The 17,252-nt window shown below is 44.0% G+C and overlaps 1 protein-coding gene across 1 annotated transcript; it reads right to left on the bottom strand.

Moving 5' to 3' along the window:
• Positions 1 to 6,474: 6,474 nt before the first annotated feature.
• Positions 6,475 to 16,704, bottom strand: FASLG (Fas ligand). The gene is made up of 4 exons (XM_004756713.3): positions 15,915 to 16,704; positions 15,283 to 15,328; positions 10,825 to 10,881; positions 6,475 to 9,596 (listed from the first exon to the last, which is right to left on the bottom strand). Exons 1-4 carry the CDS (start codon positions 16,431 to 16,433, stop codon positions 9,202 to 9,204), a joined length of 1,017 nt encoding a protein of 338 aa, XP_004756770.2. The 5' UTR covers positions 16,434 to 16,704; the 3' UTR covers positions 6,475 to 9,201.
• Positions 16,705 to 17,252: the final 548 nt, after the last annotated feature.

The raw sequence follows: 17,252 nt of genomic DNA, 5'->3' as shown, positions 1-17,252 counted from the left end.
ACTCGCCTCCTACCTTTTTAAATTTGATATATAAGCATATCTATTTATAGAAAATTAAAAACAAATGGAAGTACTATCAAGTAATTGTTAGAAGTACCCATTATAAATTTTGAAGTGTCTAATATTCATCTCAGGTTTCTATCAGGAAAAAAAGAGCCAAATCTCTAAAACAAAGAAGATGGGGGTGTGGGGAAGAATCGCAGTACTGAAGGGGCACCTGTGCGGCTCAATCAGCGAAGTGTTTGCCTTCAGCGCAGGTCATGATCCTGGGACCCTGGGATTGAGATCCACATAGGGATACCTGCTCAGCTCCCTGTTTCTCTGTCTCCCACCGCCCCTCTCCTCCACTCGTGCTCTCTCTCTCTCTCAAATAAATAAATAAATAAAATCTTGAAATAAAAAAAGCAAAACATTACTGAAATCATAATCTTGGTATCTATTCATGAAAAACAGTCACATTTTTATCATGAAATTAAAATGTATTGATTCAATTCCAGAGTCTTTAAAAAAAAAAAAAAGAATATCGTCATTATAATGGGGGAGCGTGAATCTATTTCATATAAGATTCCCTGGATCACAAAAGCCTGGTCTTGAATCTTATCTCCACTGCCCTAAGACCTTGGGAATGTTACTTAACCCTCTCTAAACCTAAATCCTTTTTTACTAACTTATACTAACTTATAAAATGGAGTTAGTAACACTTGACTTACGGAGTTGTGAGGACGAGTAAACAGAAATGTAAGCTTTGCATTAACTTTACGAAAAGGGAGTCGGTAAATTACAACTATTACTGCTATTTACCTACTTCATAGCTTGGCTTAGGGAAAGAAAAAGTCCTGTAATAAATGTCCCATTATTTTTAAATAAGACGTTGATATTCTTACCCAGTTTGCAAGCTATAAAATATGACAATATGGGCTTAGTTGTAGGGCAGAACAAAACATACCCCAAATTCACCTTCTTTTCAAAAGTAGATCCAGCTTCCTGGCCAGCCCGCCCCTCCCCCCACTGACTGCACCCCCACTCCCAAGTCTTTTCACACTCTTCAGGAAAGTTAGGAAGAGCCAATTGGCGATCCTAGCCAGCCCCACTGAGTAACCAAACAAAAGAAGGCTAAAGTTCCCTGCATTATGGTTTTCTCTTTGCCACTCTCCCAGACCTTTGTAGGAGCCTCTAGACTTTCTTAGAAGCCAGAACAGAACCCACCCAAATGATGCAAAGAGGATGCTGAGGTCTGAGGTGTCTTCTCTTGCAGCTCACACCTTCTTCGAGTTCTGTTTAACGCCTTTGTGTCTCTTTCTCATCACTGAGTCAAAGCTGTTTTTTCTTCTCAATGAAGACACAGGGTGAGGAGAACAGAAACAGTCCGTGTTACTGGGTGCTCCAGGTTCCTCAGTCTACAATCTGTAGTCTCGGTTATGAAGGCCTAGAATCTGAGTTCATGTATGTAAGGCCAGAGACCGTTGTAGCTTCCTGATTCTTCCACCTGCCTTCCCTTCCAATCAGGGACAAATTCTAGAACCTTCTCTTCCAGAAAATGTGCACCAAGTTCCCTTCTGTAGACTGGAAGTGGTGCACGTGGTGTTAGGGTGGTGTGTGTGAGAAAACTAAGATCTAAACCAAGTGAAACTAAAAGATCCAGGCCCAGAGACACCTACAGATGCCCATCCAACTCTCCAGTCTCCTTTGTGAAGGAGCTTATCTTGTATATGGTGCCTTACACATGTGGGCACTTTCAGAGTTCGAAAATATCAAGGGTGCCTCTTACTAACTCACATTTTCTTTGAAGTGGTTTACCCACAGAAAGCCGGGGCTATGACATGAGAACCAAGAAGTTCTATCCCTTCTGTGAGGAGCAGCTGGAGGAGGGGGATTCCCTCAACAGCTCACATCTCCTGAGATAACCTTGGGGTTTTAGCTACATATAAGGACCACAAAGACTGTAAAGTGTTCTATCTCCCCAGTCAGATGTTTAAACAGCACTCTCTTTAAACATGCTTCCTGATTTAAAAAATGGGCACCAAAATGGCATCACACTAGGCTGCAAGTACAACCAGCACAAAAAATTTTCAATAGAGTCCCTTAACATTTATAGAGAAGCTGACCACAAGCCTAATGCTTTTATGTGTATTACATCAGAGGGTTAAAAAAAAATTAAAACAAAAAATATGTGAAAAAAGTTTTAAAGTCTATGAAAATGTAAGATACTATTTTTATACCTCAGAATATTTACCTACCTGTTGTTCCTAATTACTGTTTTTACATTCGATGGGATTCACACATAATATGGTAGGATTATGGAAGATCAATTTTGTAGAAACTGAACAGCAAGGAAGAATTTTTTTGGCAGTGACTTTTTCAGGAAATTTGCTGAGGCATATAACTCCACTGACCTACCTTCAGGAGTGCCATTCCTGGCAAAGTGGCTTCATTCCATTTAGCATTAACAATATTCCTATAAAACCACAAGAATAGGAATCCATGTCCTCACTTTACAGAGGACACAACTGAATCTCAGGATAGTCTCTGTCACTTACTCAAGGTCACACACATAGCTAGTTGAGTAGCAGAAGCAGGACTCAAACCCAAGCCCTCTGACGCCCAAGTTCATTCTCTTTCCTTCTCACTTTGTAAGACTAAGGATGGAGAATAAGTGAAATTCAGTTAAACACAGTAGAGAGAGGAAATAAAAGAAGAAGAATGTAAGAGAGACTGTCAAACTCTATGAAACTCTATGACCTCCATAGTTATCAAATATGTAGATTATTATATTATACAGAATGCGGGCATTAATCAAAGTGAGATTTAAACTAAAATGCAAAGAGTGGAGAAATCACTGAAAATTAAGGGGGTGAGGCTCATGGTGAGTGCCATCATACAAAGGGCAATGCTAAGAATTCTCTGCACATGGACAGAACAGAAGATACTTGGTTAGATGACTAGGGTTTAGTCCCAGCTCCGCCACTTATTAGCCATGTCTCTTTAAGCAAGACTCACCAGTTTTCAGTGTCTCAGTTGTTTTTATGTTATGAAGACAACAATCTATCTTCCGAGGGTATAATGGAAATTAAACAAGATAAGGTGTATGAGAAGGATTTACAACCTATAAAATACTGCAGCAATATTAAGCAGAAAAGAACTATATTCCGCGTGTGGAAGTTACAGTGTAGAGGATTTCAATCAAATCTTTTTTTTTTTTTTTTTTATTTGAGAGAGAGACAGTGAGAGAGAACATGAGCGAGGAGAAGGTCAGAGGGAGAAGCAGACTCCCCAAAGAGCTGGGAGCCCGATGCGGGACTTGATCCCGGGACTCCAGGATCATGACCTGAGCCGAAGGCAGTCGTCCAACCAACTGAGCCACCCAGGCGCCCCGGATTTCAATCAAATCTGAGAAAGAATTTTCTTAAGATGTAACACAGTGCAGGGCCGATACGGGCTTCATCGCAGTTCATTGAGCTCCTATCCAGGAAGTTTTCGGATCAAGGATGTGTTGGAAATGGAGTTCCACCTGTTGGAAATGCGGTAATGAAAACTTTTGTCTTAAAAGAGAGGTTGCTTTGTATTATTTCTAAGAGGGCTGTTCTAATGCGGGCTGCCCAAGAGAATGAAGGGACTTCCTGAAATTTTCAGGAAACCGGAGAGAAGACTTGACTTTCCGCAGAATGTGACATTGGGTTTGTGTTATTCAACTGAGAAGCAGTAGAAAAGGTGACTCCATAGAGCCAAAGGAGCTTCCAAGTGGCATAAAAGGGATATCTGCCTTGTGCTTCTCCCTGAAGATGTACAGCTCAGACTGTGGAGAAATGTCTCCCAATAAGGATGAAGGTTTGGCAATCGTGAGAAAGTCACCACTGAGGCAATGGTTTCCCCTGTTCCAGGTGAACTGTAAGGAGCAGAATATCCACTTATCTTTCTGCATTTCCAAGGCATGTTGGCTTTTCAGTGAATCCCAGAGTTTCCTGGTTACCATCTACAGTTACGATATTTCTGAGTAAGGTTTGATTCTGAGTCTGAAGACCCTAAAAAATGGGGTTCTGATTCTAATGTCCCAGGGCCACCTCATCCCACCTCTGGATGATCCACAGGACAAAAACAAACAAGAAAATACAGAAATTTTTACAGAAAGTAAAAATCTGTCTCTACTAATACCAGAACTTAAGCAGGCCCCTTTGAAAAACATAATTTAACATAGAGATGGCATGCTTTTTAGATAACGACAAGGGATTGTCTATGGCTTACCCCTAAGGAAATCCTACAGTTTGTCTCAGAGCTCTAAGTTAGGCTTCTCTCTCCAATTCCCATCTTCCAGTGATCGGTTGGTTCCAATGAGTCACACTCATAATGATGGCCCCCCGTAGAGCTCATTTCCTAGTAAGCTGTGGTAAGTCAAACCGACTTCAGAGAATACAAGGTCACCACCTTGGGGGTGCTAAAGAAAAAATGGGTTTTGTGTGTTTTTGGTTGTTTGGAAAGAAAGAAAACCTCAAACTGCTGAACCAGAAGTAATCCTCTCCCTCTTCTTCTTCTTTTTTTAAGTGTTCTACTGTGGGTTTAGCATCTCAAAAGTAACAATGGCAGACCCCATTTTTGATGAGTTCATCAAAAAAGATGGGTATTGAGGACAGCACGTGCTGTGACGAGCACTGGGTGTTACACGTAACTAGTGAATCACAGAATGGTGCATCAGGACCAATTATGTACTATACAGTGGTTATCTGAACACAATTAAAAGTTTTAATTTTTTGGCATACTTTATGTTCCTACTGAGGTAAAGAAAAATAACTCAAGGTTCCTGAAGGAACGGTCAACATCTCTTTCCTGCAGTAAGTAAGTTATGGCCCTATTTTCAAAAAATCCCAAAGGCATCCTAGTAGAGCTCAGTCTTAGAAAGATACAAATGTCAGTAATGCCTGCTAGCTGATTGCCTTATCTCGTCCCGGGAAGCCCCAATGCCATTCTTACTTTCTCTTTGCTTTGGTGTCCTTATCTTTTTTTTTTTTTTTAACATTTCTTTTAAATTTCTTTTCAGCGTTAACAGTATTCATTGTTTTTGCACCATACCCAGTGCTCTGTGCCATACGTGCCCTCCCTAAGACCCACCATCTGGTTCCCCCAACCTCCCACCCCCCGCCCCTTCAAGACCCTCAGATTGTTCTTCAGAGTCCATAGTCTCTCACAGTTCACCTCCCCCTCCAATTTCCCTCAAGTCATTATCTTGAAGGATCCATTGATTTAAAAAGACTGGACAACTTCCCGTTACCCTTAGAATGGGTAGACCTGATGGCTGGAGCCAAAAGAGGAGAAAAGGGATGAGGAGGAGTTTCATAGTGAGGGCTAGGAACGCAGAGACGCAGCCAAAAGAAGAGTGATACCTCCCTGGCTATCTTCAGGAGGTACCTGGTCAGGAAACAGATGAATCAACAGAAGAGTTTTAAGGAGAGCAGGCGACGCTCTCCAGCCGGGAACCTTGGTTTTGCTAATTAATTTATTCAACAAATATTTATTGAATATCTTCTGAGTGACATGTTCAGCTCTAGTTACCCAGTAGTTTCCCTCAACAGTATCCTGAATAACTCCTGGTAATGCCAGACACCAAATAGATTTTTCTTATTTTCCAGTACTAAGAATTAGGATGCACTGTTTTTTTTTTTTTTCATCTGTAGCCTCAAATTCCCATTAAATAATCTATTCAAAGCTAAAAAAAAAAAAAAAACACTCACATACATTCATGAGGCAACCCTACGACTAGAAGTGAATACATTCACCATTCCAAGAAACATACACACATACCCCAAACTGAGAAACGTCTGTTATATCATTAAGGTTATCCAGTAAACAGATATTTTTTGAGCTCCTAATATATGCCAGCCACTGGACTTGGTGAAGAAGATATAGTGGTAGACAAAGTAGAAAAAGTCTTGTTTTATTTTAGTTGAAAAAACAGATATTTTTAAGTGGTCAAGTAAATAATATAACCACACGCTATGCTAGTTACTAAAAAGGAACTAAAGGGAAATAAAATAATGACAAAGAGAGGAGGCTCTAAGAATGATCTGAGGTGGTGACTTCAAACTAAGTCCTGAAAGGTAAGAAGAAGCCAGCCATGTGAGGAGCCTGAAGAAGACACTTGTGGCTGAGGAAATGGAGCCCGTGTGGAAACAACCTTCTCAGATGTTCGTCTCAACCAGGAAAATGAGAAATGCAGCCATCTCTGGAGAAGAGAAAAGTTAAAGAAAGGTTTGGGACTTTTTTGGTTTGGGCTGGGTTGTCTTTTATCCAAAAAGGATATTTGAATATATGTACATGCTGGTAGAAATCATTTCATAGAGATTGTTTGAGGATCCGGAAGAGACAATTTTTTAAAAAACTTTATTTATTTATTTGACAGAGAGAGAGATCACAAGTAGGCAGAGAGGCAGGCAAAGAGAGATGAGGAAGCAGGCTTCCCGCTGAGCAGAGAGCCGGATGCAGGGCTCGATCCCAGGACCCTGAGATCATGACCTGAGCTGAAGGCAGAGGCTTTAACCCACTGAGCCACTCAGGTACCCCCGGACGAGACAATTTTAATGAGGGCACGTAGGGATTAGAAATGGATCTAATGCACAAATGAAGAGATGATCCTCCTCTTCCGCTGTAAGGACAAAAGAAAGAGATCATGCAGACGTGGGTAGATTTGTGTTTTGATAGTGTTAAGTGAGGTTCCATAGTGGGAGGAGGGGATATGGTGGGTTTGCAAGAGGAAAAGGTATGACATAACTGTCTCAAACAGTGGAAAAACCTGGTTGGCAAGGAACTGAGGAAAAAGTGGTAGGCAGTGTTTAATGCCCATTTGAGATCTGTGATCACTAATGTAAAGCAGTGTTTCTCAAATAGGGCAGATTTTTGTCTCCCCAACCCCAGCCTGGGCACATCTGCCAATGCCTAGAGATATTCTTGGTTATCACACACGGAGGAGGGGACAGTGCTGCTAGCATCAGGGGATAGAAGGCAGAGATACTGCTAAGCATACAACAGTGCACGGGACAGACCCCACAACAAAGAATTATCCAGCTCAGAATGTCAGGAACCAAGGTTGGGAAACCCAGATGTAAACTGATGTCATACACACAGACCATCTCTGGAAAGCTACATCAGGAGACCGTGATAGTTTCTGTGGACAGGAATAGGGTCATGGGACAGATTGAAAACAGGACTTACTGTCATCCTATGTCTTTTTAGGCCTTTTAAAATTTGGACTATGTACAGGTATTACTTACTCAAATCAATCAAAAGGTAGAAATAAATCAGGGATTAAGAGTAATTGATTTAAGTAGATGACAGCTAAAAGTAAACAGAAACCAGCCTGTCTGTCTGGATAATTTTTTTCTAGCAACATCCAGCTTGTAGGATGCCAGCTCAAAGGAAATGGGATTTTTGCAAGGGGAATACAGGGAAGGATGCAGAATATTCTGGAATTGAGAAATTTTCCAAGATACTGATTGTAAGGACAGAGGGTAGACGCAAAACTCGTCAGAGAGAGGAATGAAGATAAAGAAGACGCTGATGGATATGTAAGGAAGTGATCAAGTTTATCAGAGGTCTCGTGTGGTAAAAACAGACACATTTTTGGAGACAAAATGTTGGAGCAATTAAGCTGGAATAATAGGAGATGATAGGAAAGTAAGATGTCTGAAATCAAATTGTAAAGGAAATACCATAGTTTTTAACAAAGACAAAGTCTGCGGGGAGGGGGTGTTAGAGAGTGGTTGAAAAAATTAGGAAAAGGTCATTGTGATGGAAGAACGGGAGAACCTGAGAAACCGGGTGCTTGGATGGAGGCCTCCGGTCAGTGGCTTTTTCTGGAGCTAGAAGTACCTCTCACCGAGTGACTGACTGAACTGACAGATGCCATGACCAGATACTTAATATACGTATCGGTCATTTTTGTCCAAGAGAAGTCAAGGGACTCACCCCATGATTGCATTTAGAAAGCAGATGAACAAAGATTCAAGTTCATGTTTTTCAGCCCAAAGTCTGTGCCCTTTCCACAATGCTATGGCTCTGCTCCCAGGGAAGCCTGGGGGAAGTTGTCATCAAATCTGTTGAAAGTTGGGTGAGCTTAACATTGGCAATAATATAGACAATAAAAACTCTGGATAATGGAAACAGACTGGGGAGAGGGGTGTCTGGCAATGATGGATTTGCTTCATTCCAGTGAGTCCTTCTTAACGCAGCCTTAAGGCAAAAGGAGTGAAGAAGCCATGGAGGAAAGAAATTATAAGGGGGGAAAAAACAAATTTTAGTCATTTCCAACAAGTACATTCAATGTAATGTTGGCCTGTATTCTAAAATATAATGTTTATTACATTTCCTCTTTTTATTAAAATACACAAAACATATAAATACTGGTTATATTATAGGAGAACAGCATGAACAGGTGACAATCAAAGAGTCTTGAGGACTATTTTAAGGACAACTGAGTTGGTTGCCAAGAGGTATTCAAAATCTACCATTAAATGCAACCCATGTTTTCCTAACATAGCCTTCACAAGTTCCACATTGTCTCTTCTTATGTAACTCTTCTAGTCACATACATGTGAGTACACACACACACACACACACACACACACACACCACCCCTAAAAATTGCACTGGAAATATACATGCTGTGTGAGGAATGGAGCAACTTCCCCAAAGATCCCCTTGCTTCTCTGTTAGCGTCACCTGGTGGCTCCAGCTCTGCCTTCAGAAGTTAACATGCTTCCAATGGGACACTGGCCTTTCGGTCTCTTTAGCTTATGATACAAGCCTAGTCCTCTTTTTCTGTCCCTTGTACACTCATGTCACATCCATATCTGAAAGACAGCCACCCCGAGGTAGACAGTAGACCCACTCCAAGAGGTGAGTTAACAGGTGTCCTTTTCAATGTGCTAAAATGCTTGTGGACACTTTTAAGTGTGTAGAACACCCTGGTAGCTGCTTCTTCCTGCCTCTGCATTTCACACGGCAGCCCCAAATCTCGTGTTCTTCAGTCGTATTCCCCCTCCCGTCTGGCTCATGAGATGAGGAACGGTAGATCTGCTGGACCCTGTGGTCTCTAGACACTCTTGGCTCATGTCTTCTCACTTGATCTCAAGTGGGCTTGAGAAGACTCTCATTCAAGACCATATTTTCAGGGCCTGTAATAAGGAACCATGTGGAGAGAATCCCAAAGTGCTTTTCTTAGAGCTTATATAAGCCAAAAAAGGTCTTAGATTCCTCAAAACTGACCACAGACAGTTCGGACACATTAACATATAAATGGTCAGTACTGGTGAGATTGAATACTGCCCCCAGGTAGCTGCTGCGGGCCCACATCTGGCCAGTAGTGCAGTAGTTCATTAACTTCCCCTCCATCAGCACTAGATCCTGGGAATACTTAGAGTTCCTCAAATAGACCTTGTGATTCAGGGGCCGGTTGTTGCAGGACTGACCCCTGAAGTACACTTTAGAATACACAAAGTAGAGCCCAGTGTCATTGATCACAAGGCTGCCCTTCTTATACTTCACCCCAGAGACAAGGGCAATCCCGTATGTGTCTTCCCATTCCAGAGGGATGGATCTTGAGTTGGGCTTGCCTGAAATCAAATCAGAGAGGAGCTTTCAGCCAGGACTGCTCATGCACCCAACAAACGAAGCTTCCAAAGTGAAACTGTGGGCCGTTCCTTGAGCAAAGGGCCAAAATGGCACTGCCCATATGGAACTGGCTAATGGGTCAGACTCGATCCATCACTGAATTCCTGCGACACCGCTATCGAATTGCTTGCCCTAATTTAGTCATCTACACAACTGGGACAATAATATATATCCTAATCAATTATAAGGAGACATTAATGAAATTAGTTTAGTTCTTTGGAACACAGACTGTATGATCTTCAGAACTAACACCGAAATTTCTAGGTTTTGAGGTCTCTCTAGGTGGAAAAAAGCCAAACACAAGGAAATTCTAAAGTTGGGAAGAACCCTTAGGGATCATCTGGTTCAACTCCTCACCTATACTAAGAAGTCTTCAGTACCTCCACTTTGGGCTAAAATTCCCTTTCTTTTATGTCTCCACAGCAGTATAATCATACCTTAAGCAAAGAACACTCTGTAGTACCAAAATGACCACTTATGTACCTGTATTTCCCTATTAGATTTTAAGTTCCTTGAAGGCAGGAATCACATTAATAATCTACTACATGTCTCCAGAGCTCGGCACACGTGTTCAATAAATATCTGGTGATCCAGAAAGGATTATTCTACAGCTTCTGCCTAAATAATTCCAGGGCAGTGGCATATCCTTTCTATGATACTTGTCCGCTTCTCAGATATTCATGGACTGTGCCCTGGGAATGCCCACACCACATTGTTCTCAAATGACTTTACTTCACTACCTGGCCACATGCAGGAAGTCCACCAGGGCCAGGACTGGGCCCTTCCTCTTACTCCTACTTCTACTCTTGCACAAAGCACAGTGAAGCTCTTCCAGAAAACCAGAAAAGCACTGACTACAATAATTGATCACTCCCCACCTCCCCAGATCTCACCTCTTGAACCCATGCCCCAAATCCCCTAGGGGTCTTTGGAATGACTTAAAAGAGTGAGCTCCTCCTGGGCAGGGTCCTCTCATAATCAGCTCCATTTTGCCAGTTCAGAACATGGCCTAGATTAGAGTAGGGGTGCAGTTTGCGTGTGACTTGACTATTAAGATAGGACTATTCTTGGGTGTCAAATACTATCACCAGAAAGCAGCAACACCCTCCGAGCACAGTACCCAACCTGTCAAAGGCTTTCCCAAGACCCATGTACCTCCCAGATACAGACCTGTTAGATGGGCCACTTTTCTCAGCTCCCTGTTTTCAGAGGGCAGATTGGGTTGACCTGCATCATGGAGAGATGAAAGATATATATAAAATGAGATACCAGTTTCTTTTGTTGGGACTCCAAACTGGTCATTTAAATAAAAACAATTTTTTAAAAACATAAATGGCAACAGTCTAACATACATTAGTCATCCAAGTGCAAAGCTAGAACTTGCAGCCATCGGTACTTCAGAAACAGAGGTAAAAGGTAAACCAAACTGAGATAGACCTATGCACAGATGATGTCATGAAAAGACAATAAAAAGGTTGATTGAAAAAGAGCTATCCTACCAGTTACTGCATTTGACCTTGCCACAATCCTCTGAGGTAGGGATTATTGTCTGATGGCTAAATGAGCTCAGCTGGATGATCTGTCCAAGAAGACCCAGCTATACAAGGTCAGAATAGGATGGACGCTCAAGTCTCCTGGCTCCAGATTGGGTTTTTTTCCAGTTCTGCTGCCTCTAGGACTCGGCAGGACAGAGGCCAAAGACTATGATTTTACCACCTGGCCACTAGGTCTTCCCCTCAGTGGCATTCAACCATCTGCCCATATTAATCACCCTCAGATCTCAGGTGCCTTGACTAACTCTCCACTACACATATAACATATCCCCAGCCACATGATCTCCGCCTGTCTGTCCAGCCTCCCCTCCTCTGCTTGCTCAGATTGGCCAAGGGGGCACAACACAGGGGCTGATGTGATCTGAACCCACCCAGCTTCCAGCCTCGTGCCTTTGCTCATGCTGTTCATCCGCTCAGAACGCCCTCCAGAGAGATCTTTGTGGCAAATTCCTATCACCCCATAAGTACCGCCTGCAATACCTATTTCTTGGGGAAAACCCTCCCAGGCCATTTTAATTCGAATATGGTCCTTCCTTCCTTTGAAGCCTAGAGTGACTTTGTCTTTACCTCTTTTGTCAGTTCTGACTCTCCATTTCTGTGATAACTGCATGACTTGTCTTACTCCCACCCAATAAATGGCAAACTTCCTACTGTGTGTTTAATCCACCAGAGTGGGCATGTGAACAGCAAATATTTGCTGAATTAAATTGGAGGAAGTAGAATAGACAATAGCTCCCAAAGTAGTCATTATTTTTCTGACTTCAAATATTTTAACCAATGAGAGCCACCACTTAGCTAATGGATTCAGCTAACACATTTAAGAAAGATTCACAGAAGGGCCCTCATCCACATCAGGTTCATTACAATTCGCCTGTAAAACTCACCTGTGGCGTGAGATTGCCACTATGAGCTGAGAACATGACCTGAGTAATCACGTCCTCTCTAGCCACTCAAGACCACCCACCACGAAGGAGGTGTTAGCGAACAGGAAAGGCAAAACTGAGTCTCGTCTACATTCCTATACCACAAACCATCCGTGCAACTGGTCTGGCATTCAGCCACGTACTGACAGGAAATGGAACAGAGAACCACAGGCTGCATATCTTTCTATCCCTCGCAGAGCGTTGCACAGTGTGATTTTCAGAGGGTCCTTAGTAAGAATACCTGCTGGAGAAATGCTGAAATAAACTGGAAATAGATCCTACACATAGGTGATGAATGTTTCCTACCCCTGGGGCCTTTGCACATGCCATACTCACTGCTGGAATGTTCTCCACTATCTTCCCACACCACCCCACACACATGCACGCGCACACAACACCTCCTTAGAGGGGACTTTCCAGACCACTCTATGTTACATCGCACTTAGTACAGTTTGAAATTATAGTCTGCTTGCTTACTTTTATTTACCCTTTACTGAGCTCTGAAAGCTCCCTCGGGGTAGGACCCTTGTCTCTCTTGTTCTTAGTCATCACCTACACCCAGCACCCGCCTGGGACATAAGAAGCTCTCCAAGAACATTTGTGAATGAATAAAAGACTTAAATGAGTGAACTGTGGAAAAATGGAAAATGAGAAAGAAGCAAATAAGTATGTTTAAATAATCTTGGATAGTACATCCCAGAGAAAATCACTGTTAATTTGTTGAAGTACAAGTACTTCTAATTCTTTACTAAGAATATAAAAATATACACATGCACTTATATAGTTGATTTAAACCAAGCATAGTTTTATAACTTGTATTTTTTATTTAACAATATAGAGTGCACACTCTTCACGGCCTTAAATGTAATTATATGGATTTCAGTAGCTGCATAGGAGGCCCTCTGAATATACCACGATGTATTTAATTTCCTATTAAGAGGCATTTAGTTTCTTCTGACTTATTTATTACAAATAGGCTTATAAGGTAATGATGAACATAATTATCTATGAGTTTTTGGGTATATCTTTGATTATCTTATTAAGATAAATTCTTAGTGATGAGATTACATGGTAAATTAACACTTTTTTAAAAAGAAGATTTTGTTTATTTATTTGACACAGAGAGAGAGAGAGAGAGAGAGCATGTGAGCACAAGCAGGGGGAGCGGCAGGCAGAGGGAGAAGGAGAACCAGGCTCTTGGCTGATCGGGGAGCCTGATGCAGGGCTCCATCCCAGAACCCTGGGATCATGACCTAAGCAGAAGGCAGAAGCTTAGCTGACTGAGCCACTCAGGTGTCTGCTAAATTAACATTTTTAATCCTTTGTACATTTTTCCAACTGGTCTTCAGAACGAATATAGCAATTTACATGTTCCCTGGCTGTCAACTAATGCTTAAGCAAAATTTTTTCTTGCATTTTTGCCATTCTGGTTTTTTTTAATCTTCACTAATGGGATGAATGAAAATGGATATACCCTTGTTTGATTGGCATCTGTTTTCCTATTAATGAAGTGGCTACTTTGTTCTCCGTGGGGAAATTCACCAACCTCCGGTCCATCTGCGTGGATGACAAGATGCTTTTTACTGGAAGAGACAGACCTTTTTAATCACTAAAATGATCCCAGAGAGTGGCGGAGAGATGAGTAATTAGGTACCAGTCTCACCAGCCACATTCCACTGATTTTCAAAGCTGTTTTATTTTGGAAATCCTCCAAAGGTTTTATTTTTCTAACAAATATTTCCACTCTGCTTGAATACATCAGGACTTTCTAACACTTAGGGACTTGGGCCTAGAACCAGAGACCAGAGCGTCCACAGGATGGGTCCTCCAGAGCCCACATTCTGGAGCAGTAGGGTGACTTGGGTGACCTACAATAGGCACATAAGAGAAAGTGGAATGGGCTCCCCTCCTTGGATGGCCAGTGCTGCCTTCCATTTTCTTCCCAAGATTTACCTATTGTCTTTGCAGAGGCATCTTGCTTCTCATCTTTATTTCTCCTTCAGTGGCCATCAAAGACAGAAGTTTCCCTATTTCACAGAGCACCAGTCTACGTGCTGGAAAGCCCTGCTGGTGACAAAGCACCAGGAGCCCGTGTTCCTCCTAACCCCAGTTCCACACCAGCGATTTGGGGCATATCCCCTAATTCTCTTCCGAAATGTGAGATGGCTATCCCAGATTTGCTCCAAGCTCCCATCCAACTCTTACCGAATCCAAAGTTTGGTCGATCTCAGTTGAATAAACCAGAGCATGCTAAACCTACCTGCACATGTTTCCAGACGATGTCCTGAAACTTCACACAAGGTCAGTGTTCAAAATTTTCATCTTTTCCCTTGTCCTGAATCTCAACAGAGGCCTTTCTTTTATTGAAGGTACCTCATGATTGCCTTTGTGGGGAAAGCTGGACTAGCCCTTGAAAAATGGCTAAGGTTTCCCCCTCAAGACTTCCAGTGAATGCAAAAGAACAACTTTAATGTGGATGATTAATTGCATACTTTTTAAAAGCTTAAGGGGTGCCTGGGTGGCTCAGTCAGTTAAGCATCCGGTTCTTGATTTCGGCTCCAGTCATGATCTCACTCAGGGTCGTGAGATGGAGCCCTGTGTCGGGGCTCTGAAGTCTCTCTCTCCTTCTCCCTCTGCCCCTCCCCCCTAAATAAATAAATAAATAAATAAAAGCTTAAACACATCCTAGAATTTTTTTCTTTAAATAAAGCTTGATTCTTGAGTTATCTCTTAGAGAGTTTGAAGAGGAGACAACTTTTCCCAGAAACATCTGTCTCTGCCTGCTCCTCTCTACATCTCGCTGGGAGCTACAGCCACTGCCCTGTTCATGGAAACCAGGAGGCCTGTGAAGGCGACAGCAATGGAACCAGCTGTGTTGGTTCTTTCCATCTGTGTTGTCTCTTTCCAAAGCCGAATGGAAATTACTTGAATTGTGCGCAGTACTCAGTTATACTGATTTTGAATGATTACATGTACTTCATATGTTAGGGCAGCTCAAGGAACCAAAATGAGCAACGATTCTGAATTAGCCAGGATTCCTTTTGTAGTATAATGTGTCCAAGAGTGGGATGGAATTCAAGGCATCTGCCCCACGTGGTTCAGCAGTGAGGACCGTCTTTAGAGACTCAGTACACATCCGTAAAATGACTCACCTGTTTGCTTCTCCAAAGACGATGCTGTATGACTTTTGCTGGTGGACTGGCAACAAAGAGGGAAAAGACGCACTGTAAGCATGAAGTTCTTTGAGCTAGTGGAGGCACAGCCGTCAAGTAGACAGAATAAACCTGAGGGCATCTTCATACCTCAGAGCCTCTCCTAACTCGGACTCTGGCCATGCCATCCTGTCTCACCATGCCTGGGTTTTGCAATTTGGAATAGTTCTAACATTTTTAAGTATTTCCAAGGAAATTTAGTTGGGTCATTTAAACAAATTCACTTCCAAGCAAGACTCCAAATTCTTTTTCTTTCCTGAATCACGAACCTCTAGGTAGAGGTTCAGCCAGCGGCCCTGCCAGCTGTGAAAGGAGGGACAGTCCCCTGATCCTTTCCAAGAGGGCAAATATCCCTTTCACTCACTTGAGCCTCCGCCTCTGAGATAGAACGACTAGAATGACCCACTTCGAAGACAGGAAGAGAAAGGACTAGAAACCACTTTGCAAGCAAGGCCACGGTCCCTCTGGGCCTCGGTGCCCCCCTCCCCCACTACTTCCCCCCCACCCGTCCGCTGCAGCAGAGCCGTCTACACCCGCATCTCCAGCACACAGCAATCCCCACACGGGCTTACCTCTCTGAGCTCCGCCAGCTCCTTCTGCAGGTGGAAGAGCTGGAACAGCCCCAGCCCCAGGCCGACCAGGGCCACCAGCACCATGAAAAACACCACAAGGAGACACAGGCCTGTGTTGTGGTCCCTCGGAGTCTTCAGAGGCGGCAGGGGCACCGGAGGCAGGGGCGGCGGTGGCGGCGGCGGCGGCGGAGGCGGAGGCGGCCTCCTCGGCCTCCCGGGCACAGAGGACGGACACGGGAGGACGGAGCCCGGAGGCGCCCAGGGGGAGCTGGCGCTGCCGTCCACCCAGTAGACGTGGGGGTACGGGGGGTAATTCAGGGGCTGCTGCATGGCGGGGGGTCGGGCTGGCCCCCAGCGCAGGTGTGCCGGCCGGGCGCGCGGCTGGCTGTCTGTCTGTCTGTCTGTCTGCTGGAGCAGGAGAGCCGGCTCGCTCTTTATAGCTTGCAGAGCCCCGGGGAACACCTCTCTGTCGCCCGCTCTCTCCTCTGTCTTGCTCAGAGACACCCACTGACTTTGCATCTGAAGCTGAGAAGCCTCAACCAGAGGCAGAGCAAACCCGGGAAGTTTCCGCCCACAGTTCTCTGGTGAGGCCCGCAGGGCCCCACGCAGGGTCCCCGCCGCCCGCCACTGCAGAGCCGGTCCTCCGCGGGCCCCGCGAGGGAGGCGGCACGGCGCGGGCCTGTGCGCTCTGTCCACCTGCCAGGGGCCGGCGGGGGGTCCAGGCCCAGGGGCCGAGACTGGGCGCGGAAGGCCGCGGAGACCTGCCCACAGCTTACATCCCGCCCAGGGCACCCACCCCTTGCTGCCAACCTTTCCCACCCCTCAGTCCTCTTCGCCCGACTCGGCAGAGCGCTAGAACGTGTGCGGGAAACTCTGCCCCACCCCTCTGGGGACTGGATCACAGGCTGCAAACCAGTGGCTGAAACGCCTTGTGAACCCATAGACCTCACTGTGATTTTTCTCTTCACTGTGGTCCCCTTTTAAAATTGGGATAGTCTGCACTAAAACATATATATATATATATATATATATATATATATATATATATATATATATTTTTTTTTTTTTTTAGTATGTTTTGAAGCATTAGCATACTGGACACCCCAGGAGTCAGCCGAACCCAGTCCCCCAGGCTGCCCCAGGTCTCCCGCCCGCCGCCCACGCTCCCGGTGCATCACTGGCCCCCAGGACCCCTGGCCGGGCAACGGCCATCAGTCCCCGCAGGCGGCCTCCGTTTGCAGCCTGTGATACCGTTGTCATGGGTAATACATGATGCCCAAATTTGAATTTCACATAAAGAAATGTGAATCCTTTTTAGGATAGAAAATAATAATAAAT

Source organism: Mustela putorius, unplaced genomic scaffold (assembly GCF_011764305.1).
Source record: "Mustela putorius furo isolate JIRA1106 unplaced genomic scaffold, ASM1176430v1.1 tig00000785_pilon_pilon_pilon, whole genome shotgun sequence".
NCBI lineage: Eukaryota > Metazoa > Chordata > Mammalia > Carnivora > Mustelidae > Mustela > Mustela putorius.
The sequence above is the reverse complement of the archived record's forward strand: the minus strand, read 5'-3'. Positions and strand labels throughout refer to the sequence as shown.

Coding starts and splice junctions, on each gene's coding strand:
- FASLG (XM_004756713.3), bottom strand. CDS start 16,433: ATGCAAAGTCAGTGGGTGTCTCTGAGCAAGACAGAGGAGAGAGCGGGC. Junction 15,329..15,914: donor AGCTGGCGGAGCTCAGAGAG/GTAAGCCCGTGT, acceptor CTTTGTTGCCAG/TCCACCAGCAAAAGTCATAC. Junction 10,882..15,282: donor GTCTTTGGAGAAGCAAACAG/GTGAGTCATTTT, acceptor TCCATGATGCAG/GTCAACCCAATCTGCCCTCT.